The 19,169-nt window shown below is 34.1% G+C and overlaps 1 protein-coding gene across 1 annotated transcript; it reads right to left on the minus strand.

Annotated features, from left to right (window-relative positions):
- Positions 1 to 6,891: 6,891 nt before the first annotated feature.
- LOC134244451 (uncharacterized) lies at positions 6,892 to 18,985 on the minus strand. Its single transcript, XM_062726713.1, has 6 exons — positions 18,881 to 18,985; positions 17,724 to 17,818; positions 14,812 to 15,466; positions 14,472 to 14,573; positions 10,154 to 10,198; positions 6,892 to 9,608 (listed from the first exon to the last, which is right to left on the minus strand). Exons 3-6 carry the CDS (start codon positions 15,413 to 15,415, stop codon positions 6,892 to 6,894), a joined length of 3,468 nt encoding a protein of 1,155 aa, XP_062582697.1. The 5' UTR covers positions 15,416 to 15,466; positions 17,724 to 17,818; positions 18,881 to 18,985.
- Between the last annotated feature and the right edge of the window lie 184 nt (positions 18,986 to 19,169).

Raw genomic sequence — 19,169 nt, forward strand, 5'->3', positions numbered from 1 at the left:
ATATCGTTTATTATGGTTCATTTATAAAATATACAGTTTGATGAAAACATTTTATCAAACTGTCAAGATTTGTTTTCATTTCGTGCATTTTAAAATCTTGCTAGTCCCAGGACGAATTGTGGAGTGAGTTTTCTGTCATCGATCTTGGAAAGTACAATGTACTAGAAGCATTGTGCTATTGATAAATTATGATTTCGGCATTTAGTTTGGTTTGCAAGTATCAAAAATCAACTCTGGTTGGAGACTGTGAAATTTCCAGTTTTGGTAATGGCGTTTTCCTGGCATGTAATATTTCAAACCTTCAAGAAAAGCTTGGAAAACATCAGATATTTTGAACTACTTGTTGAAATTTGTACTGTAGCACAAGATTAAGTATACATTTTCATATTTCTGTGATTTTTATGAAAAAAATTAAGTAATCATCTATGAAATGCCATTAAGGGTGTTTGCTTTGTTTTCCCACTTTGAAGTAGTAATCCAGCAATATTTGACTATTTGAATTTTTTTAAAAACCTAGCAATGTTAATTGGGAAATTAAAAAAATTTAGTGAAAAGATATGGAAGACTTCTTTTTGAATATGTGTACATATTTCTTGAATTTGAAAAATCAAATTAGTGCTAATTATGTTTATTGTTTCTTGCTCAGTAGTTTGGTTTTTACCAACTTTAACATATTGTTGAGGACTAGATTGACATTTTATTCCTGTACAAATCTTTCTAGTGGTCTGTTAATTTGAATCTTTTTTACCTGGACAGTGGAACTGTGTCAGGAAAAAAAAGTTTATCATATTTCATTCACAGGAATGCTAGAGAACTTTCATCTTATGATATTCATTTTTGATAGATTGTAGTGAGATTCATGCATGTACATGTTTATTGTATGATAAAAAAAATCAGCTTCACAAGTGGTAAATTTTCATGTATCTTAATTTGAGATGTAGGTATATATTTAATCTGTAACATTTATAGATAGTATGCTGTAGGTATTTACCGGTAGTGATGACAAAAAATGTGCAATGTGTTTCTACTGTATATAACTATATATAGCTTCAGATCTGTGAATAATTTCTTGCTTGCTGTGTCAGTTTCGTTTACTCTTCTTTCCTATAACAATTTTTCGGAGAGTTTTAGGTATTTGCTCTAGTTTTAGAATGCATGTTACCCTTTAAGGAGAGTGATTGGCAGCTTTTCAAAATATATGGTAGAAATAGAAATGTCTTAAACAAGCTCTAGAATTGATGGTTATCATTTTCATTAGTGCAACCTGTGTACGAAAAAATTAATGCACACATTTGAAGTGACTGAGAATATGTTTATGCAATGTGCTTGAGAATAATAGTATATATTTATATTGACTTTGTTATCAAAGTTTCTTTTTAAATCATGTACAGATATGCCTTTGATAAATTTAAAATATTTTTCTAGCTTTCTGTAAGGAATGTTAATGATGCTGTACATAGACTGTTTAAGTTGATTACTTTTTTTTTTTAGAAACTTTATTCAGGTGTACAACCGTCCATATCATATATTTACAACTTTTCTTGTGAGAGGCATTTGCTGTGTTTCTTGTTTACATGTTCTGAACAAGATATAGGTTTTTGCATCAAGGGTTACTTTCAGAAATAACTAAATTAATCGTAAAACCCACTTAACACGTAATTCACCTGAATATATTTTTTTTTCAAAGTAGGATGGACTCCTACAAAATTTTTTATTAAGAAATCAGAAAAAACACTATATTTTATATATATATATATATATATATATATATATATATAAGAAATATTTCCCTTTAAAATTCTAGCCTTATAATGAAGGAAGTTGTTTTTCAGTAGTTTTTATTGACTATGCATTGTATAAAAGATTTTACAAATGTTTTATTAACAATTTGTCAATAATAAGAAGCAAATCAATTATGCCACACAAATCACAATATATTGCATGTCATGTCTGTTGGAGTGTTTTATGGAATAGATTAGTTCTATTCTTTTATTGCAAATGAGTTGTCATGGCAACTTTTCATCAATAAAATTGTTGAACATCAAGTTATTAAAAAATAGATCTTGTTTTTCTTTGCTGTTTTGTTTGATGGCCAAATTATTCCATGTGTAAAGGAAAACTAAGTCTTTAATGTAACAATTATATGTGAATCACATATATTCATGCATATACTTCATTAAAAATTTTTTTTTAGACCTTGACATTTGAGAAGTGATAAGATCCCAAAGGTATAGTTCACAGAATGTATATAGATAATTTCCAATTTTGGGCCCAGAAGGCATAAAGGTTTCTTACAATGACAAGATAGAAAGTTCTAAAAGAAAGGTTATAGTAAACATATACAAACATAAACACACATACACACACATGTATATATCTGATATAATATTACAAGTAACTGGACATGTAGATGCAGCAGTTGGGGTTATCAAATTGTTAATTAACATGCAATCAAAATCAATATTATCAATATACATATATACCAGTTTACAAATAAATACGTGTCTATAACATTATTTATGAAAACTCATGGCATTATGCCTTATTTTGAAGGCTTTGACAAGATATTCACTTAGCTTTGTAATAATTAGATTATCTTCATTAGACATTAACCAGAGAAATTTGTCTCCTTTTGATAATAATATGAAATTTATGTTTAGTAATGAGATATCACGAAAAAAATTTATCTCTCTCCTCAGTATGTAATGGGCATTCAGTAAGAAAATTTATGATATTCATCTTCTATATTGTTTTGGTTACACGTTAAACATATTCTTTTGTTTCTATCTAAGGGGATTCTTTGACCAGCATTATTTTTTACAGATTCATATCTGCCTTTTTCAATTCTTAGGTCATGAGCACTTATTCTAAATCTGCAAATGGATTTTCTTATTTCATGAGATTTAATGTACATATATTTTTCCATTATAAAATTTTCTTTAAACATAAAATAAGTAGTAAGTTTTCCAGATTCCAGTCCCTCTTCACGTTTCATTTTCCAATATTGTAGGAAGTGTTTTTTCAAATGTTTCTTAACTTGTTTTTTTTAAAATGTGTTTTTGTATGTTTTACATTCTGGTTATATATAACACTAAAATCATAACTAAGCTAGTTTATTAGTTACATAGTTTGGAAGTGACAGGTGATACCTGTTTAGTTAATTTGCATACCTAGTTGTAAGGTGAAGCTGAGCCAGGTATGAAATTTACTAAACTGGTAACATTTTATACATGACAGTTTTGAAAACTTTCAGTAATCAAAGGGAGAAAAAGGTTCTACTAAGACACCCATCAAACTTCATAATTTTCCGTTTTTTCATAGTGTTAAACAAAGTCCACCATGTATTGATTATCAAGTGACTAGGTATAAGTATAAATACAGCCCATTCACTCAACAGACTACATCCAATCTTAAGCCAGGATATTATAGAAAATGCTTCACCTTTAGTTTCATCTTTTCTGGCACCAGTGGTCCTTGAAAAGAACAATTGAGAACTTTAACACCAATTTTTGTCTTTACTTTATTATTTCCCATTGTAAGGGGGCTTGGCCTTCATTTTAAAAATTCTATCTCCCCTAAACCCAAGGTCTTTAGGATGCTTTGTACCAAGTTTGGTTATAAAATTGTTCAAGTACTTTTTGAGAAGATAAATAGTGAAAAGTTTACAAAGGAGCCAAAAATTGGTCTTACCCTACCTCAAAGAATTGAACAGTTTAGAATCTACACAACCCAAGAATGCATTCACATACCGGTAACTTAACAAGTTTCAGCATTTCTGGAAATGAAGATTTTTAAAGTTGAATTCCCTGTTGCGGCCCAAGCCTACCACCAGGGGCCATGATTTGAACAAATTAAAATCTACACTTAGTCTAGTATATGTATCCCAAAATGCTTCCACATTAGTGTCAGGTTTTCTGGATCAGTGTTTCTCTAATCTCGAGGAGAAGATTTTTTTCCTATTCATGTATTCAATGTAAAACTTCTTAATAGTGACCCCGCCGTACCCCAGGGGGTCATGATTTGCACAATTTAGAATCTGCACTACCCGAGGATGCTTCCAAATAAGTGTCAGCTTTTTTGGCCTAATGATTCCTACGAAGATTTTTTAATGACCCCACCCCAGATATTTTTTTTTGGTCTTGAAAATTGGTATTTATAATCGCAACAAAATTTCGCTAACTGTGATTATTGTAAACATTACAAACACAATCAAACGTTATCTCAAACTTGATTTAATAAATTGTTAAGTTTTTGGCTAGAAATTCATGTTAGACAATAACTTATTCAAAATATATACATGCAACAAACATTAAAAGACTCTTAAATAATAAAAGAAATAATTTTAAAACAATCAAACACATAATTCCAAAGAAGTTTATACTGAAAACAATACAAATGTGAAATACGGCATTTGTCACACTGGTAAGTTGAGCATTTTTAAATGCATTCTGTACAATTGAGCTTTCCTAAATAGAAAATATATGACCTTTAATTTTAAATTTGTGTCCAAACCCCGTTAAAATCAAATACTAGCAGAAAACAAGAGGCCCACAGGCCTTATAGGTCACCTGAGTATTGCGTAACAACTTTCAAACAATTAAATTTTGTTCGTGTTTTTAACCAGAGGCCATGAAATTGTCAATTCACAATTTTGAAAGAGGTACCATTGCTTATCATAATTATTAACTTAGCATGCTTACTCTATTTACTTAATACCCAGAGGTAGATCAGATAAACAAAGAGAAAATGCACTTCCACTTTATACCCAGTTGTGCACCTCAACCCAAAGCAACCACTGACCCAGAGGCCACATATTTCAAAATTTTGCAAATTTTATCATAAAATGGTTGATTAATACCAAAGAGCAGATTTCAAAGCATAAATTTATTTTCAGACTATGTAACCCCTCCTTCTGACCCAGGGGGCATAAAAAAAAACCACTTTGCTAGATGCACCTTTCTTCATCATAAATACACTGTATATATACTTGAATCATTGGCAGAAAACCTAGAAGCAAAGGAAAATATTTTCAAAGAATTGATGTATTTTTACGATGTAATCAATAGAGCCCCACCCTAACACCAGAACCCCTAACCCTAGGGCCATAAAATTCAAAATTTTGGAAGAGGCACTCTTGCTCATCATAACTTTGTGCTTAGTTAGTTTATTTAATACCCAGTAGCAGAGAAGAAGATTTTCAAAGAATAAATGCATTTTTACTATATAATCAATAGAGCCTCACCCTAACACCAGAACCCCTGACCCTGGGGCCATCAAATTCACAAATCTGGAAGAGGCACTCTTGCTCATCATAACTATGTACTTAGTTTATTTAATACCCAGGAGCAGAGAAGAAGATTTTTCAAAGAAATAATGCATTTTCACTACATAATCTATATAGCCCCGCCCTAGCACTAGAACCCCTGACTCTGGGGCCACGAATTTCACAATTTTGGTAGAGGATTCAATGCTCATTACATTCATGCCAACAGTTTGCCTGCTTGATGTCCAGGAGTAAAGAAGAAGATTTTTAGTGGTTTTTGCCCCACCCCTCAGGCCCCAGGGGGGCGGGGACCATGAAATTCACAATTTTTGTTTCCCTCCACCCATAGATGCTGTATACCAAATTTGGTTGAAATTGGCTCAGTGGTTTCAGAGAAGAAGCTGAAAATGTTCAAATGTTAACACACGACACACGAAAATGGATAGCAATAGGTCACCTGAGTTACCTAAAAATTCCATAATTCTGATCAGTTTTTGATTCACCAACAATCTTCATGGGTCTTTATGATCACGTTTATGAAACAAATCATTAAAATAAATAATCAGATAAAAATTAATGTAATATTCTTGTAATATATGTTTCCTTTGCCTCATCTTCGCTAGCCAAGGGTGACGATCCTCTCCTCTCCTCTTTTCAAAAAAGAAAAGAGGAGAGGAGCGGATCGTCACCCTTGGCTAGCGAAGATGCCTTTGCCTTAGAATTCATCATATGTACAACTAAGATGAGTTTTCATCAACGATGAGTAACGTCATCGCACTGGAGTCTTTTGTTCAACATTCACTCTTTCAAATAATCACACTTGCAGCATACTATCTCAGATATACAAGAAATTATGTTCAATGCCTCAAATCTATTAAAATCATTGTTACAAATTTTTCTGCTAAAATATTTGAAAATATACAAAATCACATAGAAAGTAGACTACCTAGTATTTTATTCCCATCCAAAAATATTTATCAGGAAATATAAAGAATTATACAAAATGCACATTAAAAATCAAAGAAAAACAATATTGTTTTGAATATATTCAATCACAACATTTCAAAATGGTCATATGATAAACTTCTTCAAGACGAAAAACAATCCCTATTAACGGCCCTGCCCCTATAAGCACCCCCTTAGGACTTTTTCTATTGTCAGGAAATAAGGGCCCCCTGTACAGTGATTAAAATTTTCAATGATTGTATCAAAATTCTGCCAAAAGTTTGAAGAAAGTCTATAATCCAATTCCTTGGTGGAAAATGAATCAATGACATTTAGCTTAATTTGGGTGGATTATCTTCACTTAAAATAAAGTTAAACATTATTATAGTGGTTCTTTGAATTTATTTCTTTTTTCAAAAGGTTTTTTGAAGTTAAAATATGACCTTAAATATTATAAAAAGAATGCTAAAATAACCGCCCCTTTTACGCAATTTTCTAAGCACCCGGGGCGGTTAATAGGGATTATTTGTAACCAAATTTTTCAGTGTAACAAACTTAAACTCAATCTATATGTTGGGACATAATTAGATTCATTTTGATATCCTTGCTTATAAACTAAGATACCAAAGTACATTTCAATGTGATTAATACATGTGTTAAATTTCATAGTCAGTAAAACACATTTACTTGTTTATTTCTAGTGTTTTCAGAATCTCTTCGGTCTTATTGTAGTCATCAATACTGCCAAAGTCAACAATCACTAACTCAATTACTTTCATTTTACAATCCTTTCCAGGTACACATGTAAAAAAAGGTGGAACTTGAATATACACTGAACGAAAACCTTCTGAATTCACAATCCCAGAAGAATTAAATGTTATCCGTCTGCCATTTCCTTCTTTGCCTGACCTAAGAGTGTCTGTGAGTGACATATCTGATGGACCTGGTCGTACCCCAGCCTCCCACAATGCCTTCACACAGTTAGCTCTTCCAAGATAAACAGCCACATGTAACGGTGTTGGCAGATCAGTGTTACTGCGATGATGGACACAAGCTTTTCCAAGCTGTAACATGAGACTGAGAACCTTGCAATTGTCATGTAAGATAAGATAATGAAAGATATTGTTTCCAAATTTGTCCACAATTTCAGCTGCTTCTTCCAGAAACTGAGATTTCCTTGATTTATACAAAAAAAGAAGTACTTTCTCATATTCATCATCTGTAGCAAACTCAATTCTTTTAGGATCAGGGTTAACCTCAGCATTTTTTGGATCACTTTTAACAGCTGGATCACGATAGCGTACATTCAATTGAGCAAAAAATCTTTGCATTTCATTATGATCACTGTACATTATTCCTAGTAAAGCTGCTTGTAACACAGAATAACCTTCGTTAGTTTTCTGTTTTTCCCCTAAATTTGTAGCAAATTTTTTTAACAATGAAAATTTTCCTACAAATGCTGCAAAATGAGCACAAGTCCAGTTCTGTTCCGAATTCTCTGGAGCCCGTACTTTCAGAATCCTTTCTACAACATTATCCCATCCATTTAGGATACAGTGGTGGAGGACATTCAATCTAACAGGTTTTTCTGTACACTTTAAGTCAGGAAAAAGACATTTGATTTGATGTTGTAAAATGTCATGAAGACTACTTTGGCTACAAATATACGGCACCAAAACAGAAACACACTGAGAAATACAACTTCTAGCAGAAGTTTCGATACATTCGAGAATATCTTTTCTTGACAAACAGAAACCTTTGTAGGATTCCAGTTTTGAGTATTCACAATGTGGACCATATTCCTCCAGCATCTCCATAAGCAGCACAGGGTTATACATTCCCGGTAACATTGATGAAATGAAATTTTCCCAAGTATTTTCAAGGACCACAGATGCTTTATGATGGTACTTTTCTGTTTTATGCATATGTAGAAGAACCTTCACAAAGTCTGGGTCATATAATACTGGGTGAAAAATGAAATAAAACAATGAATCAGCAAAGTCTTCATGGTTAATGTCTTTTATGTCGTCTAGAAATCTCTCCACTAGATTTGTGTACAGCTTTCCTGGAATAGTCAAAATAACTTCACCAATGCTTTGCTTGCAATTCTGCGTTCGAATAAGTTCATATAAATTTTTTCTGCTGCAGGCCTTTATAACGATCTCTGGGGCTAGTCGTCCAAAGGACACCATTACCGTTTCCAGCAGTGTCTGGTGTGTAAATGTGTAGACATTTTCATTTTCAGCTACCCTCTTTAGAGATTGCTTTGATTTTGTTAATCTCACTACAGCATCTTCCACATCAATTTCTCTGATATTGTCTAATCTCACTTTTTGACAAATACTTTGCATGGCTTTCATATCATAATTTAGCATGTGTATTGAACTGTATATAAATACATATGATAAAACACAGTACTCCAATTTCTTCTCTAGATCTCCCTTCCTCATCTCCTCAATCTCTTCAAGTAATGTTTCATTTGGTTTTTCAAAGAAATCTCTTCCCTTCTGATAAAATTCCTTTCTCATAAAAAACATTGAACACGTTTGAGGAAATCCATAGTACGGGTTTGAATTTGCTATATCCCTCTTCTCCTGTTCACTTAGCTTATAAACAAAATTTTTTCCAAACTGTTTGACATAAAACTCAAATTTTCCTCCAATCAAATCTCTAGCAAAATATTTTTGACATGTTTCATATGCTTCGACTAGTTTTAACTTTTCCTCAAATTTCATGCTAAGTTTTGAAGAAAAATCAATCTCATATTTTTTATCCAGAATTGAAAGACCTTTCTTTTTCACTTGCTCGAAAATGTGTGATCTTATTCCAATTAAAATGCATATGTTTCCTCTCTTTGCTGAAGAAAACATTACCTTTTCCATCTTTTTCCACTTTTCAAATTCCACTGGATCAAAATTAGTTGATCCGAAAATGTCATCTAGAAGGACAACAAAATGACCCTTGGGGTGAATAGCTTTGTTCCATTGATCCGGGGAGGTAAGAATTACAGGCACATACTGCTGTCTTTCAGTACCTGCTGGTTTACCAGCAAACTCAGAAAACACCTCTGAAGCCTCCTTCGCTTTCTCTTGCTTTGGATTTCTTTCATACAGTATATGTGTGCCTTCGCAACTGAACTTTTTGGTACCACCTTCATCTATATTTATACAAGGATTGACATCATCTGCAACAACCATCAATTCCTCCTCAGGGTGATCCTGTCTGACTTGTGACAATTCCAGTAAAACTTGGTATGCTGTGGTTGTTTTCCCGGTACCACTTTTCCCTGTTAGAATAGCTATATGGTTCTTCTGCAGCATATCAATAGTGGCCTGTACTGAGGCTGTCCTTACATAGGTCTTCAATGAACAATGCTCTTCTAACACCTTTTCTGTACAGGCTAAAATAAAAAGAAACCCAGGAATAAAACACTCATCTATCCCATTCAATCAAATTCAAATGAATGACTAGATTTCATTAAAACTTTGTCCTTTGAAAAATTTGAAATTAAGGACCCTCTCTACACAAGTGCAAATTTTTTTGTGGACATTGAGAAAATATATTGTATAAAGGAGTCAATATTGAGCTAATTTATCCAATTTTCACGTATGGTGCATGACATTTACCCCCGGGAAAAATGTTCAAAAGACAACACAGTATAAGTGAAAAGAAATCAAAATTAATTACTTCCATAGAGAAAATACATGTAAATAACATGTTTAGTTAATTTATCATGGCCTTTTAAAATGTTAAGAATACTTTAATTAATAACAAATTGAGTAATATATTATAAATTTCTATTTTTTACAATTTAGATCTAGGGGCAGATCACTCTAACTGCAGAAAAATACCTTACAATCAGAACTCTTTAGTGTGCAGTATAGAGAGGGTTCTTAAGGTTAGATAAAAATTGTCTGTTTTTGAATATCATGGAAAAATACCTACATAAAATACTTTGTTCTTCAAAATTCACCATTGTCTGTAGAGTCTCTGAAATTATATCAATTACTTAATTTAGGCCACCCTTAAAAAGATGTTTGTTTGGAATTGCCGCCTGGGGGTTTTCAGACCGATGAGGGAGGGAGGGAATTTTTTTTTTTTTTTTTTTTTTTTTTTTACAAATTGAAGCTAAATGATAAAAATAAAAATATCACTGAACAGTGGTGATTTTCATTAAATTTCCTCTTTTTTTACTTTATTAATTTTATTTTTGTCTGATTTAAAAAATATATATATACACAGAACGGTACTCAAATATCAATCTAATTTAGATGTTAGATCTGCTCGTTTATTAAAAGTCAATTTTCAGCATCAAACTTTTAACTTCTTGTTTTAATATATCTGAATTACAAGTAAGTTCACTCTTTCATCAAGAAAACAAGAGGCCCACGGGCCTTATAGGTCACCTGAGCATTATGCAACAACTTTCCAGTTATTGAATTTGATTTATGTTTTAAGCCAGATGCTATATGGCATTCACAATTTTGAAAGAGGCACCATTGATCATCATAACAATACACTTAGCAGTTACTTAGAAAAGCTCACTTTCGATTTCAGCTCAGGTTAGCTACTGTAGAATGGTTACTGAATACCCATACGCAGGGTAGGGGAACAATATTGCATTTCAACTAATCAGTAATATTCAGCAATAATCAGAAGTGCCCCTAACACTGTGACATAAACCCCTGACCCTAGGTCCACACATTGCACAATTTTTTTAAAGGCACCCTTAAAATTGCCTATCCCAAAAGGAAAAAAAATAAATGTTATATAAATATAAAGGAGCAGATTTCAAACAATTAATTCATTTTCAGTATATAAGTAGAGCCTCCCCCCCCCCCCACCCCTGACCCTGGGGCCTTGAATTCACAATTCTGCAAGAGTAGGGCCCTTGCTCATCATAACTATAAAAGTAGTTCATCTGCTTCATACCCAGAGACAGAGAAGAAAATTTTCAAAGATTTAATGCATTTTCACTATATAATCAATAGAGCCTCGCCCTAACACCAGAGCCCCTGACCCTGGGGCCATAAAATTCATAATTTTAGAAGAGGCATTCTTGCTCATCATAACTATGTACTTAGTTAGTTTATTTAATACCTAGGAGAAGAGAAGAAGATTTTCAAAGAATTCATGAATTTTCACTATATAATCAATAGAACCCCCCCCCCCCCACCACCACCAGAACCCTTGACCCTGGGGCCATAAAATTCATAATTTTGGTTGAGGCACTCTTGCTTATCATAACTATGCACTTTGTTAGTTTATTTGATACCTAGGAGCAGAGAAGAAGATTTTCAAAGAATTCATGTATTTTCACTACATAATCAATAGAGCCCCCCCCCTAACACCAGAACCCTTGACCCTGGGGCTATAAAATTCACAATATGGGTAAAAGCACTCTTGCTCATCATAACTATGCACTTAGTTAGTTTATTTAATACAAAGGGGCAGAGAAGAAGATTTTCAAAGAAATCATGTATTTTCACTATATATAATCAATAGAGCCCCACCCTAACACCAGAACCCCTGACCCTGGGGCCATAAAATTCACAATTTTGGTAGAGGCAATCTTGCTCATCATAACTATGTACTTAGTTGGTTTATTTAATACCCAGGAGCAGAGAAGAAGATTTTCAAAGAAATAATGCATTTTCACTATATACTTATTTAGCCCCGCCCTAGCACTAGAACCCCTGACCCCAGGGCCATGAATTTCACAGTTTTGGTAGAGGACTCAATGCTGATTACAATCATGCAAACAGTTTGACTGCTTGTTGTCCAGGAGTAAAGAAGAAGATTTTTAAAGATTGCATTAATTTTAGTGGTTTTGGCCCCACCCCTCAGGCCCCAGGGGGGCAGGGATCATGAAATTCACAATTTTTGTTCCCCTTCACCCATAGATGCTTTGTGCCAAATTTGGTTGAAATTGGTTCAGTGGTTGCAGAGAAGAAGCTGAAAATGTTCAAATGTTAACACACGACGCACGACGGACGACGCACGACGACGGACGAAAACGGATAGCAATAGGTCACCTGAGTTTACTCAGGTGACCTAAGAATTAAGCTGTACTTTATTCTTGTGAAGTCTAAGGATATGAAGATTTAAACAGAATAGAAAATCAAAAAGAACAGGAAAACTTGTTTAGTATGCACACAGATATTGGGAATTCATGGATAAAGCAAAGTTATAAAAATTTTACTTTTTCCTAAAAAAAAAAAAGGGGGTGGGACATTCTTACTGTTAGTGTTAAATTGAACCTCAAATAAATCCATACCTTAGATTATAAATAAAAACAAGAGACCCATGGGCAACATCGCTCACCTGAGTAACTTGGTGATGCAAATTTCCTGTCTTGTTATACCTTTTGTGGCCCCCTACCCCTCCTCTGTCATGATTTTAATACTTTAGAATCTACACTACCCCATGATGCTTCCATAAAAGTGTCACCTTTCTGGCCCAGTAGTTTTTGAGAAGATTTTTCCTATATATTTCTTTGTAAAAATTGGATTCTCTATTGTGGCCCACCCTACAGTACCCCCGGGGGCCATGATTTTAACAATGTAGAATTTACACTACCCCGGGATGCTTCCATATAAGTTTCAGCTCCACTGACCTAGTGGTTCTTGAGAAGAAGATTTTTCCTATAATTTTCAATGTTAAACTTGGATTCCCTATAGATTGTAGCCCTGCCCTTCCTTGGGGGGTCATGATTTGAAGAATTTAAAATCTACAGTACCCCAGGATGCTTCCACATAAGTTTCAGCCTTCTTGGCCCAGTGGTTCTTGAGAAGAAGATTTTTTAATGACCCCACCCTATTTTTGTCTTTTCTTGATCATCTCCCATTGTAAGGGGACTTGGCCCTTCATATTAACAATTTAAACTCCCCTTTACCCAAGGATGCTTTGTACCAAGTTTGGTTAAAATTGGCCCAGTGGTTCTTGAGAAGAAGTCGAAAATGTCAAAAGTTTACAGATGTATGGACGGACAGACAGACATCGGGTGATAAGAAAAGCTCACTTGAGCTTTCAGCTCAGGTGAGCGAAAAATGATTTAACTGAAATGATCAAGCTTACTAGTAATAATTTTCCTTTTTGAAAGATAGTTTACAATTCCATACAATTTTCTCTTTTTTCTGGTTATTTGACACATGCAGGCAGATGGATATATGCCATGCAATCAGGCGCGTAGCTGCCTATACGCAAGTACGCAAGTGCGTACACATCATTTTCAACAAAAAAAAAAAAAAAAAAAAAAAGAAAGAAAAAAGAATAAAAAAGAAAAAGAGAGATTTATTCGGAGAAAAAGAGGCACTATCTTTCTTTCAAATTATTTTACGTCTTATTGTTTCTATTCAAATTTTGTTCAGAATATCGTTATAATCCAGTCTTTTAAAAATTGAATTCCAAAATTCTTGAGTAAGAAAATATTGTTGAATCAAGAAAAAGTTACAAGGGTTTTGGACGACTATACAAGAATATCCGTTGAAGTAATGAATAAATATCGATAAACCAAAAAAAGGGCAAAATTCAAATTAATGAACAAAGTTAATATAAATATAGATCATTTATGAATATCTTCTTTTACTGATGTTACCATTTTATAGAATTTCAGTACCCTTACATTGTTTAAGCTAACAGAATATAAAGACCCACACTCCCGTTTATATTTTGAAATACTTTAACTCCAATGATAACTTATTAAATTACTTCTCTGTTTAATCTTGTCACACTTGGAAACTTTTTTTCTAATACCAATATATTCGTAAATTAATTTGATTAAAGTATCCTTCTCTTCCTGAAGTATCCATGGAAGTATAACTTAGCTAAGTGTTTGCTCGAGAAACGAGATGTAGCGTGATTTCTTTTAAAGGAAAATGACTGAAACATTTCGTAAAATCCAGGAGCTACCGGGGGCTTCGCCCCCTGGCCCCCCACCAGGGCTTCGCCCTGGACCCACTGGGGGCCTCAGGGCGGCCCCCAGACCCCCGACCATTTTCTGCGTACACTTCATTTCAATGCTGGCTACGCGCCTGGCAATATCTGTGCAGAAAAGCTCACTTAAGATTTTCTGCTCAGATGAGCTATATTATTTTTTAATTATCCTGTTTTTATTTGTACAGTAAAGTAGTCCTCTTGAAGGATCCATGGTCCTTTATCCAATCATGCTTCTGCTAAGTTTGATCGAGTCGGTCAGAACTGTGGATAAATACGCATATCAGACAGCATCACATAGACAGAAAACAAACCTTAATATGCTTACCCACAGCCTTAATTCTTTTTTCATGATTCTCTAGTTCCTTGCCTTTCCTCTTCACATCCTTTTTCAGTTCCTGCATTTCCACACTCTGTTTGTCCTGTTTACCTAGATCATTATCATAAAAAATATTAAGTTACCGGTAAGGCGCTCCAAGCTCTCTTCAAGACTGTTGTATTTAATTTCCATAAATCATTATGTGCTACCAAGTTCTACTTATTTGCTTGGACTGCAATGTTCATAATTTTTTTTGGTTCACTTTTAAAATCAAATCAAATCTGTAAAACTTCAAGAATGTTCGACAAATCCTAGCTGAGTTTTAAAGAGTTTTACTTCTAATATTTACCAGAAATATCTTCAATAAGTTTTTGCTGGCTGTTCATCAGATCAAAATATTTCTTTTCCAGCTCAGGGTCCATTGTTTCTGTTTTCAAATCATCAACAGCATAAACATATTTTGTAGAATTCCCCAAGTGTTTTTCTAGTTCACTAACAATCAATCGAATCTCTGTCCATGTCTTGGCAAAGTCACTGTCACTCAAAGACATCTCTGGCATGTGACCAAGGCATTTGTTTCTTATTTCTCTTATTCTATCTATATTGGCTGACAGTGAATTGTCACCTGAATCAGGGGTTTTGCCCCATCCATTGCGATGCTCCTTGATTCCACATATATTTCTCAAAAGAGTATATAACAAAGTTAAATCAAATTGACTGTATCCAACAAAATTTGAGCGATTTTTTGGATAAAGCAAACTTTTCAGTAGAGGATCATGTACATGATTCAATATTTTATTCTTTTCTTGTGTCAGCTTATTTAGAAAATCTGTTTCTAACACAAACTGCCTTAACAGATCACGAAACAAATCTGAGACTGGGCCCACCAAGACATGACAGATTCTGGCACGATTTGTGGTCTGAAGAGTGGATGGGTACGAATGAGCTGCCATCTCTGATGACCGTTATTGTAGTAAATGTACTAGCAACACATCATCCCAAATCTGGAACAGAGACAGGAATATTAATTAATACCCAAGACGAATTTCAATATCATATAATATTATATTAACACAGTAATGCTCAACTAGAAAATACTAGCTCACGTTTATGCATTTTATAGCAACTAAAGTACAAAATACCAATGTGCAGGCTCAAAAGAAATTGCAATACCTATGCAAATTTGTTCAAAGGATGCATAGAGCAAATGAACGAGCTAGGGCCATCCTTAAAAATTTTCTTTTTTGCGGTAACGTGCCTCATGATTTTAGGTGTGAGTAGGTAGGTAGGCTTTTTTTTTTTGAAGACAAAATGTCGGAAATAAATTTCAATTATATAGAGGTATTAACTATCTCTTAGATTTCACCACAGGGGCATCTTATCCACTCTGTTCTCTACTTCACATATAAAAATGTGTATTTTTATATGTGAAGTAGAGAACAGAGTGGATAAGATGCCCCTGTGGTGGAACTGACACACAATATTTTGGACTAGTAATTTAGATGTTTTTCCTTTCAAATTCACTGTAACTGACAGAACTATAGAGTCAACATTTACCGCAACCTTCTTGGACGCCATCTCTAAATTTGTAGATCACGAAGATGTTTTAATAGTACTTGGGGGAAAGATAAAGCATCAGTGTAACCGAGGCGTAAAAAAATATGGATCAGATAAAAACGGCATAGGTGCAATGGAGACGTAATAAAATATCAATTGGATAAAAACGGAAAATGCATACGTATAAAAAAAAGAAAGATTTTTGAACCAATAAAAACAAGAGGCCCAGGGGCCACATCGCTCACCTGAGCAATTGGCTAGGAAAAAACACAGATGAGATCAGAACTGAAAGTAAACTGGGGGGGAGGGGGGGGGCGCTTGAATTTTACATCCCTCCCCACAAGGGGGTCATGATTTGAACAAACTTGAATCTACACTACCTGAGGATGATTCACTATAAATATAACGAAGCCTGGCTTTGAAGTACTTGAAAGAAGATTTTAAAAGGTTAATATCCCTATATGTTCCTATGTAAAACTTTGATCGGCCATTTTGGCCCCACCCTACCCCCGGGGGTCATGATTTGAACAAACTTGAATCTACACTACCTGAAGATGATTCCACATGAGTTTCATCTTTCATGGCCCAGTGGTACTTGAGAAGAAGATTTTTAAAGATTTTTCCTATATATTCCTATGTAAAACTTTGATCGGCCATTTTGGCCCCACCCTACCCCCGGGGGTCATGATTTGAACAAACTTGAATCTACACTACCTGAGGATGATTCCACATGAGTTTCATCTTTCCTGGCCCAGTGGTTCTTGAGAAGAAGATTTTTAAAGATTTTTCCTATATTTCCTATATAAATCTTTGATCGGCCATTTTGGCCCCACCCTACACCCCGGGGTCATGATTTGAACAAACTTGATTCTACACTACCTGAGGATGATCCCACATGAGTTTCATCTTTCCTGGCCCAGTGGTTCTTGAGAAGAAGATTTTTAAAGATTTTTTCTATATATTCCTATGTAAAACTTTGATCGGCCATTTTGGCCCCACCCTACCCCCGGGGTCATGATTTGAACAAACTTGAATCTACACTACCTGAGGATGATTCCACATGAGTTTAATCTTTCCTGGCCCAGTGGTTCTTGAGAAGAAGATTTTTTTAAAATGCCATTAATTTTTCTCTAATTCATAATTATCTCCTCTTGGAAAAGGGCCTGGCCCTTCATTTGAACAAACTTAAATCCCCTTCACCCAAAATACTCTGTACCAAGTTTGGTTGAAATTGGCCCAGTGGTTCTTGAGAAGAAGATGAAAATGTGAAAAGTTTACGATGACAACAACGACAATGACAACAACGACAACGACAGACAACGGACAAATTTTGCTCAGAAAAGCTCACTTGAGACTTCGGCTCAGGTGAGCTAAAAATCCAGTCGGGTGGATTTTGGTGAATCGGTCGCGTTACCACAAAAAAACAATTTTTTAAGGATGGCCTAGTTTTAGAAATATAAGGCATGCAAATTTAAACATAGGACTAAAAGTTACTTTGGAATAAAACTGCACCAAAAACTTTAACCTGGTCACTTGTCTGTAAAATGTAAGTTGAATATCCAGCATTTGAAGCAAGTCTGGTATTAAATGTGCATCTTTAACAGATGTACCATCCATGCAAGTTTGGTCAACATAGGGCTTATAGTTACTAGGAAATCAAATGGGACCTGTTCCGAAATCTAAAACGTGCTACAAAACATTAACCTGTTCATTTCTTAGCTGAAATTTAACTGCAGCAGCATATGAAACTTTAACTGGTCAGTTGGTCTAATGAACACACTAGAAGCATCCCCATGCATCTCTGATTAATGCAAGCATAGAAGTAACTTACTCAGGTCCAGCACAATACCCTGACAAAGCTGTATCAAAATATTCATCACATAAATACCCCCCCCCCCCCAAAAAAAATTAAATTAATAAGTTAAGAAGTCGAATTATGAGTTCTGGTGAGTGTGTTCACTCTTGCATGAAAAGTACTTGAGGATCAAAAAGACAGCATAAAAGAACATCTCCTCACATGACATGCTTTTATAATGATTTCTTTGTGATTGAGTACTTTACTTACATGAGTGAATTAACAGAACTCGACTTTCAGTATTTTAATATTTATTTATTTATTTTTTAGATTTTTTTTACATAAACAGTCTAGTCGAACCCTCAAACGGGGGTATACCCCCAAACAAGGGTTTTCCTTCCCTTAATGCAACGCGCGAAAGTCAAGAACGATAATTCTTCTTATTTAAAAAATATATTTTTTTTTTAAAAATCACAAACATGCAAAAATGATTCGTCTTCACCTTTGTTTTCAATTTTAAAAAAATAATAAATTACTTTTCGTTTTTATTTACCTCATTTCTGAAGCACAGAAGTTTGTTACAGGACAGAGGAAATTCTGACGGGCACAGAAGAAAGAGTCGAAAAATAATTAATAACATGTTCATTACACAAAATTTGTAATACCGGGGAACGGAATTATATGTAGTTTAACTTTAAACAAAACATTGTTTGTTTATTCATCCGTTTTTATTAAATTATGCATAAAAAATCTAGTTGTATCAAACCTGGTGGTTAAGGCACAGAATACGCCAACTTTGGGAGAGAAAAAGTCTCGATTTTTGCAATAAACATATATTTTTTCGCAATACAATCTCTTTAAACATCTTTATTCTATCAAATTTGAGTACATACAGAGCTACGAAATAATCCATCACTTTGCACGAGCATATTTTGTGGACCACACGTTTTTCCGTGAAAACGACACTTTTTTGAGTGTCTGCGCATGCGCGTACCCCCGTTTGAAGGTACGGATTTCCTACTTCCGTTTACCCCCGTTTGAGGGTTCGACTAGACTGATAAAATACCTTGATCAGGTCTGTAATATCTTGATATAGCTATATAGCTTAATCAAGCTATATACCTTTATCAGGGTATTGTGCTGAAAATAATGCCGTTTTTGTTGAATTTCTTCCCCGTTGACTGCGCCTATTTATCATTTTGTAATTTTGAAATTCCGAACCCGACAAAAATCATCAGTTCAAAAATCGGTCTAAAGACTTTATTGTCTTTAAGTTTACTATTTTTGGTTTTAAAGATTCACAGTTTTCTAATTTTTAACAAATAAATTTACATATCAAAAAAATTTTATATGTT

This window comes from Saccostrea cucullata, unplaced genomic scaffold (genome assembly GCF_032062105.1).
Source record: "Saccostrea cucullata isolate Sc308-1 unplaced genomic scaffold, CSIRO_AGI_Scuc_v1 ctg359, whole genome shotgun sequence".
Lineage (NCBI taxonomy): Eukaryota > Metazoa > Mollusca > Bivalvia > Ostreida > Ostreidae > Saccostrea > Saccostrea cuccullata.

Coding starts and splice junctions, on each gene's coding strand:
- LOC134244451 (XM_062726713.1), bottom strand. CDS start 15,415: ATGGCAGCTCATTCGTACCCATCCACTCTTCAGACCACAAATCGTGCC. Junction 14,574..14,811: donor ACTTATTGAAGATATTTCTG/GTAAATATTAGA, acceptor ATAATGATCTAG/GTAAACAGGACAAACAGAGT. Junction 10,199..14,471: donor AAAAAGAATTAAGGCTGTGG/GTAAGCATATTA, acceptor ATATAATTTCAG/AGACTCTACAGACAATGGTG.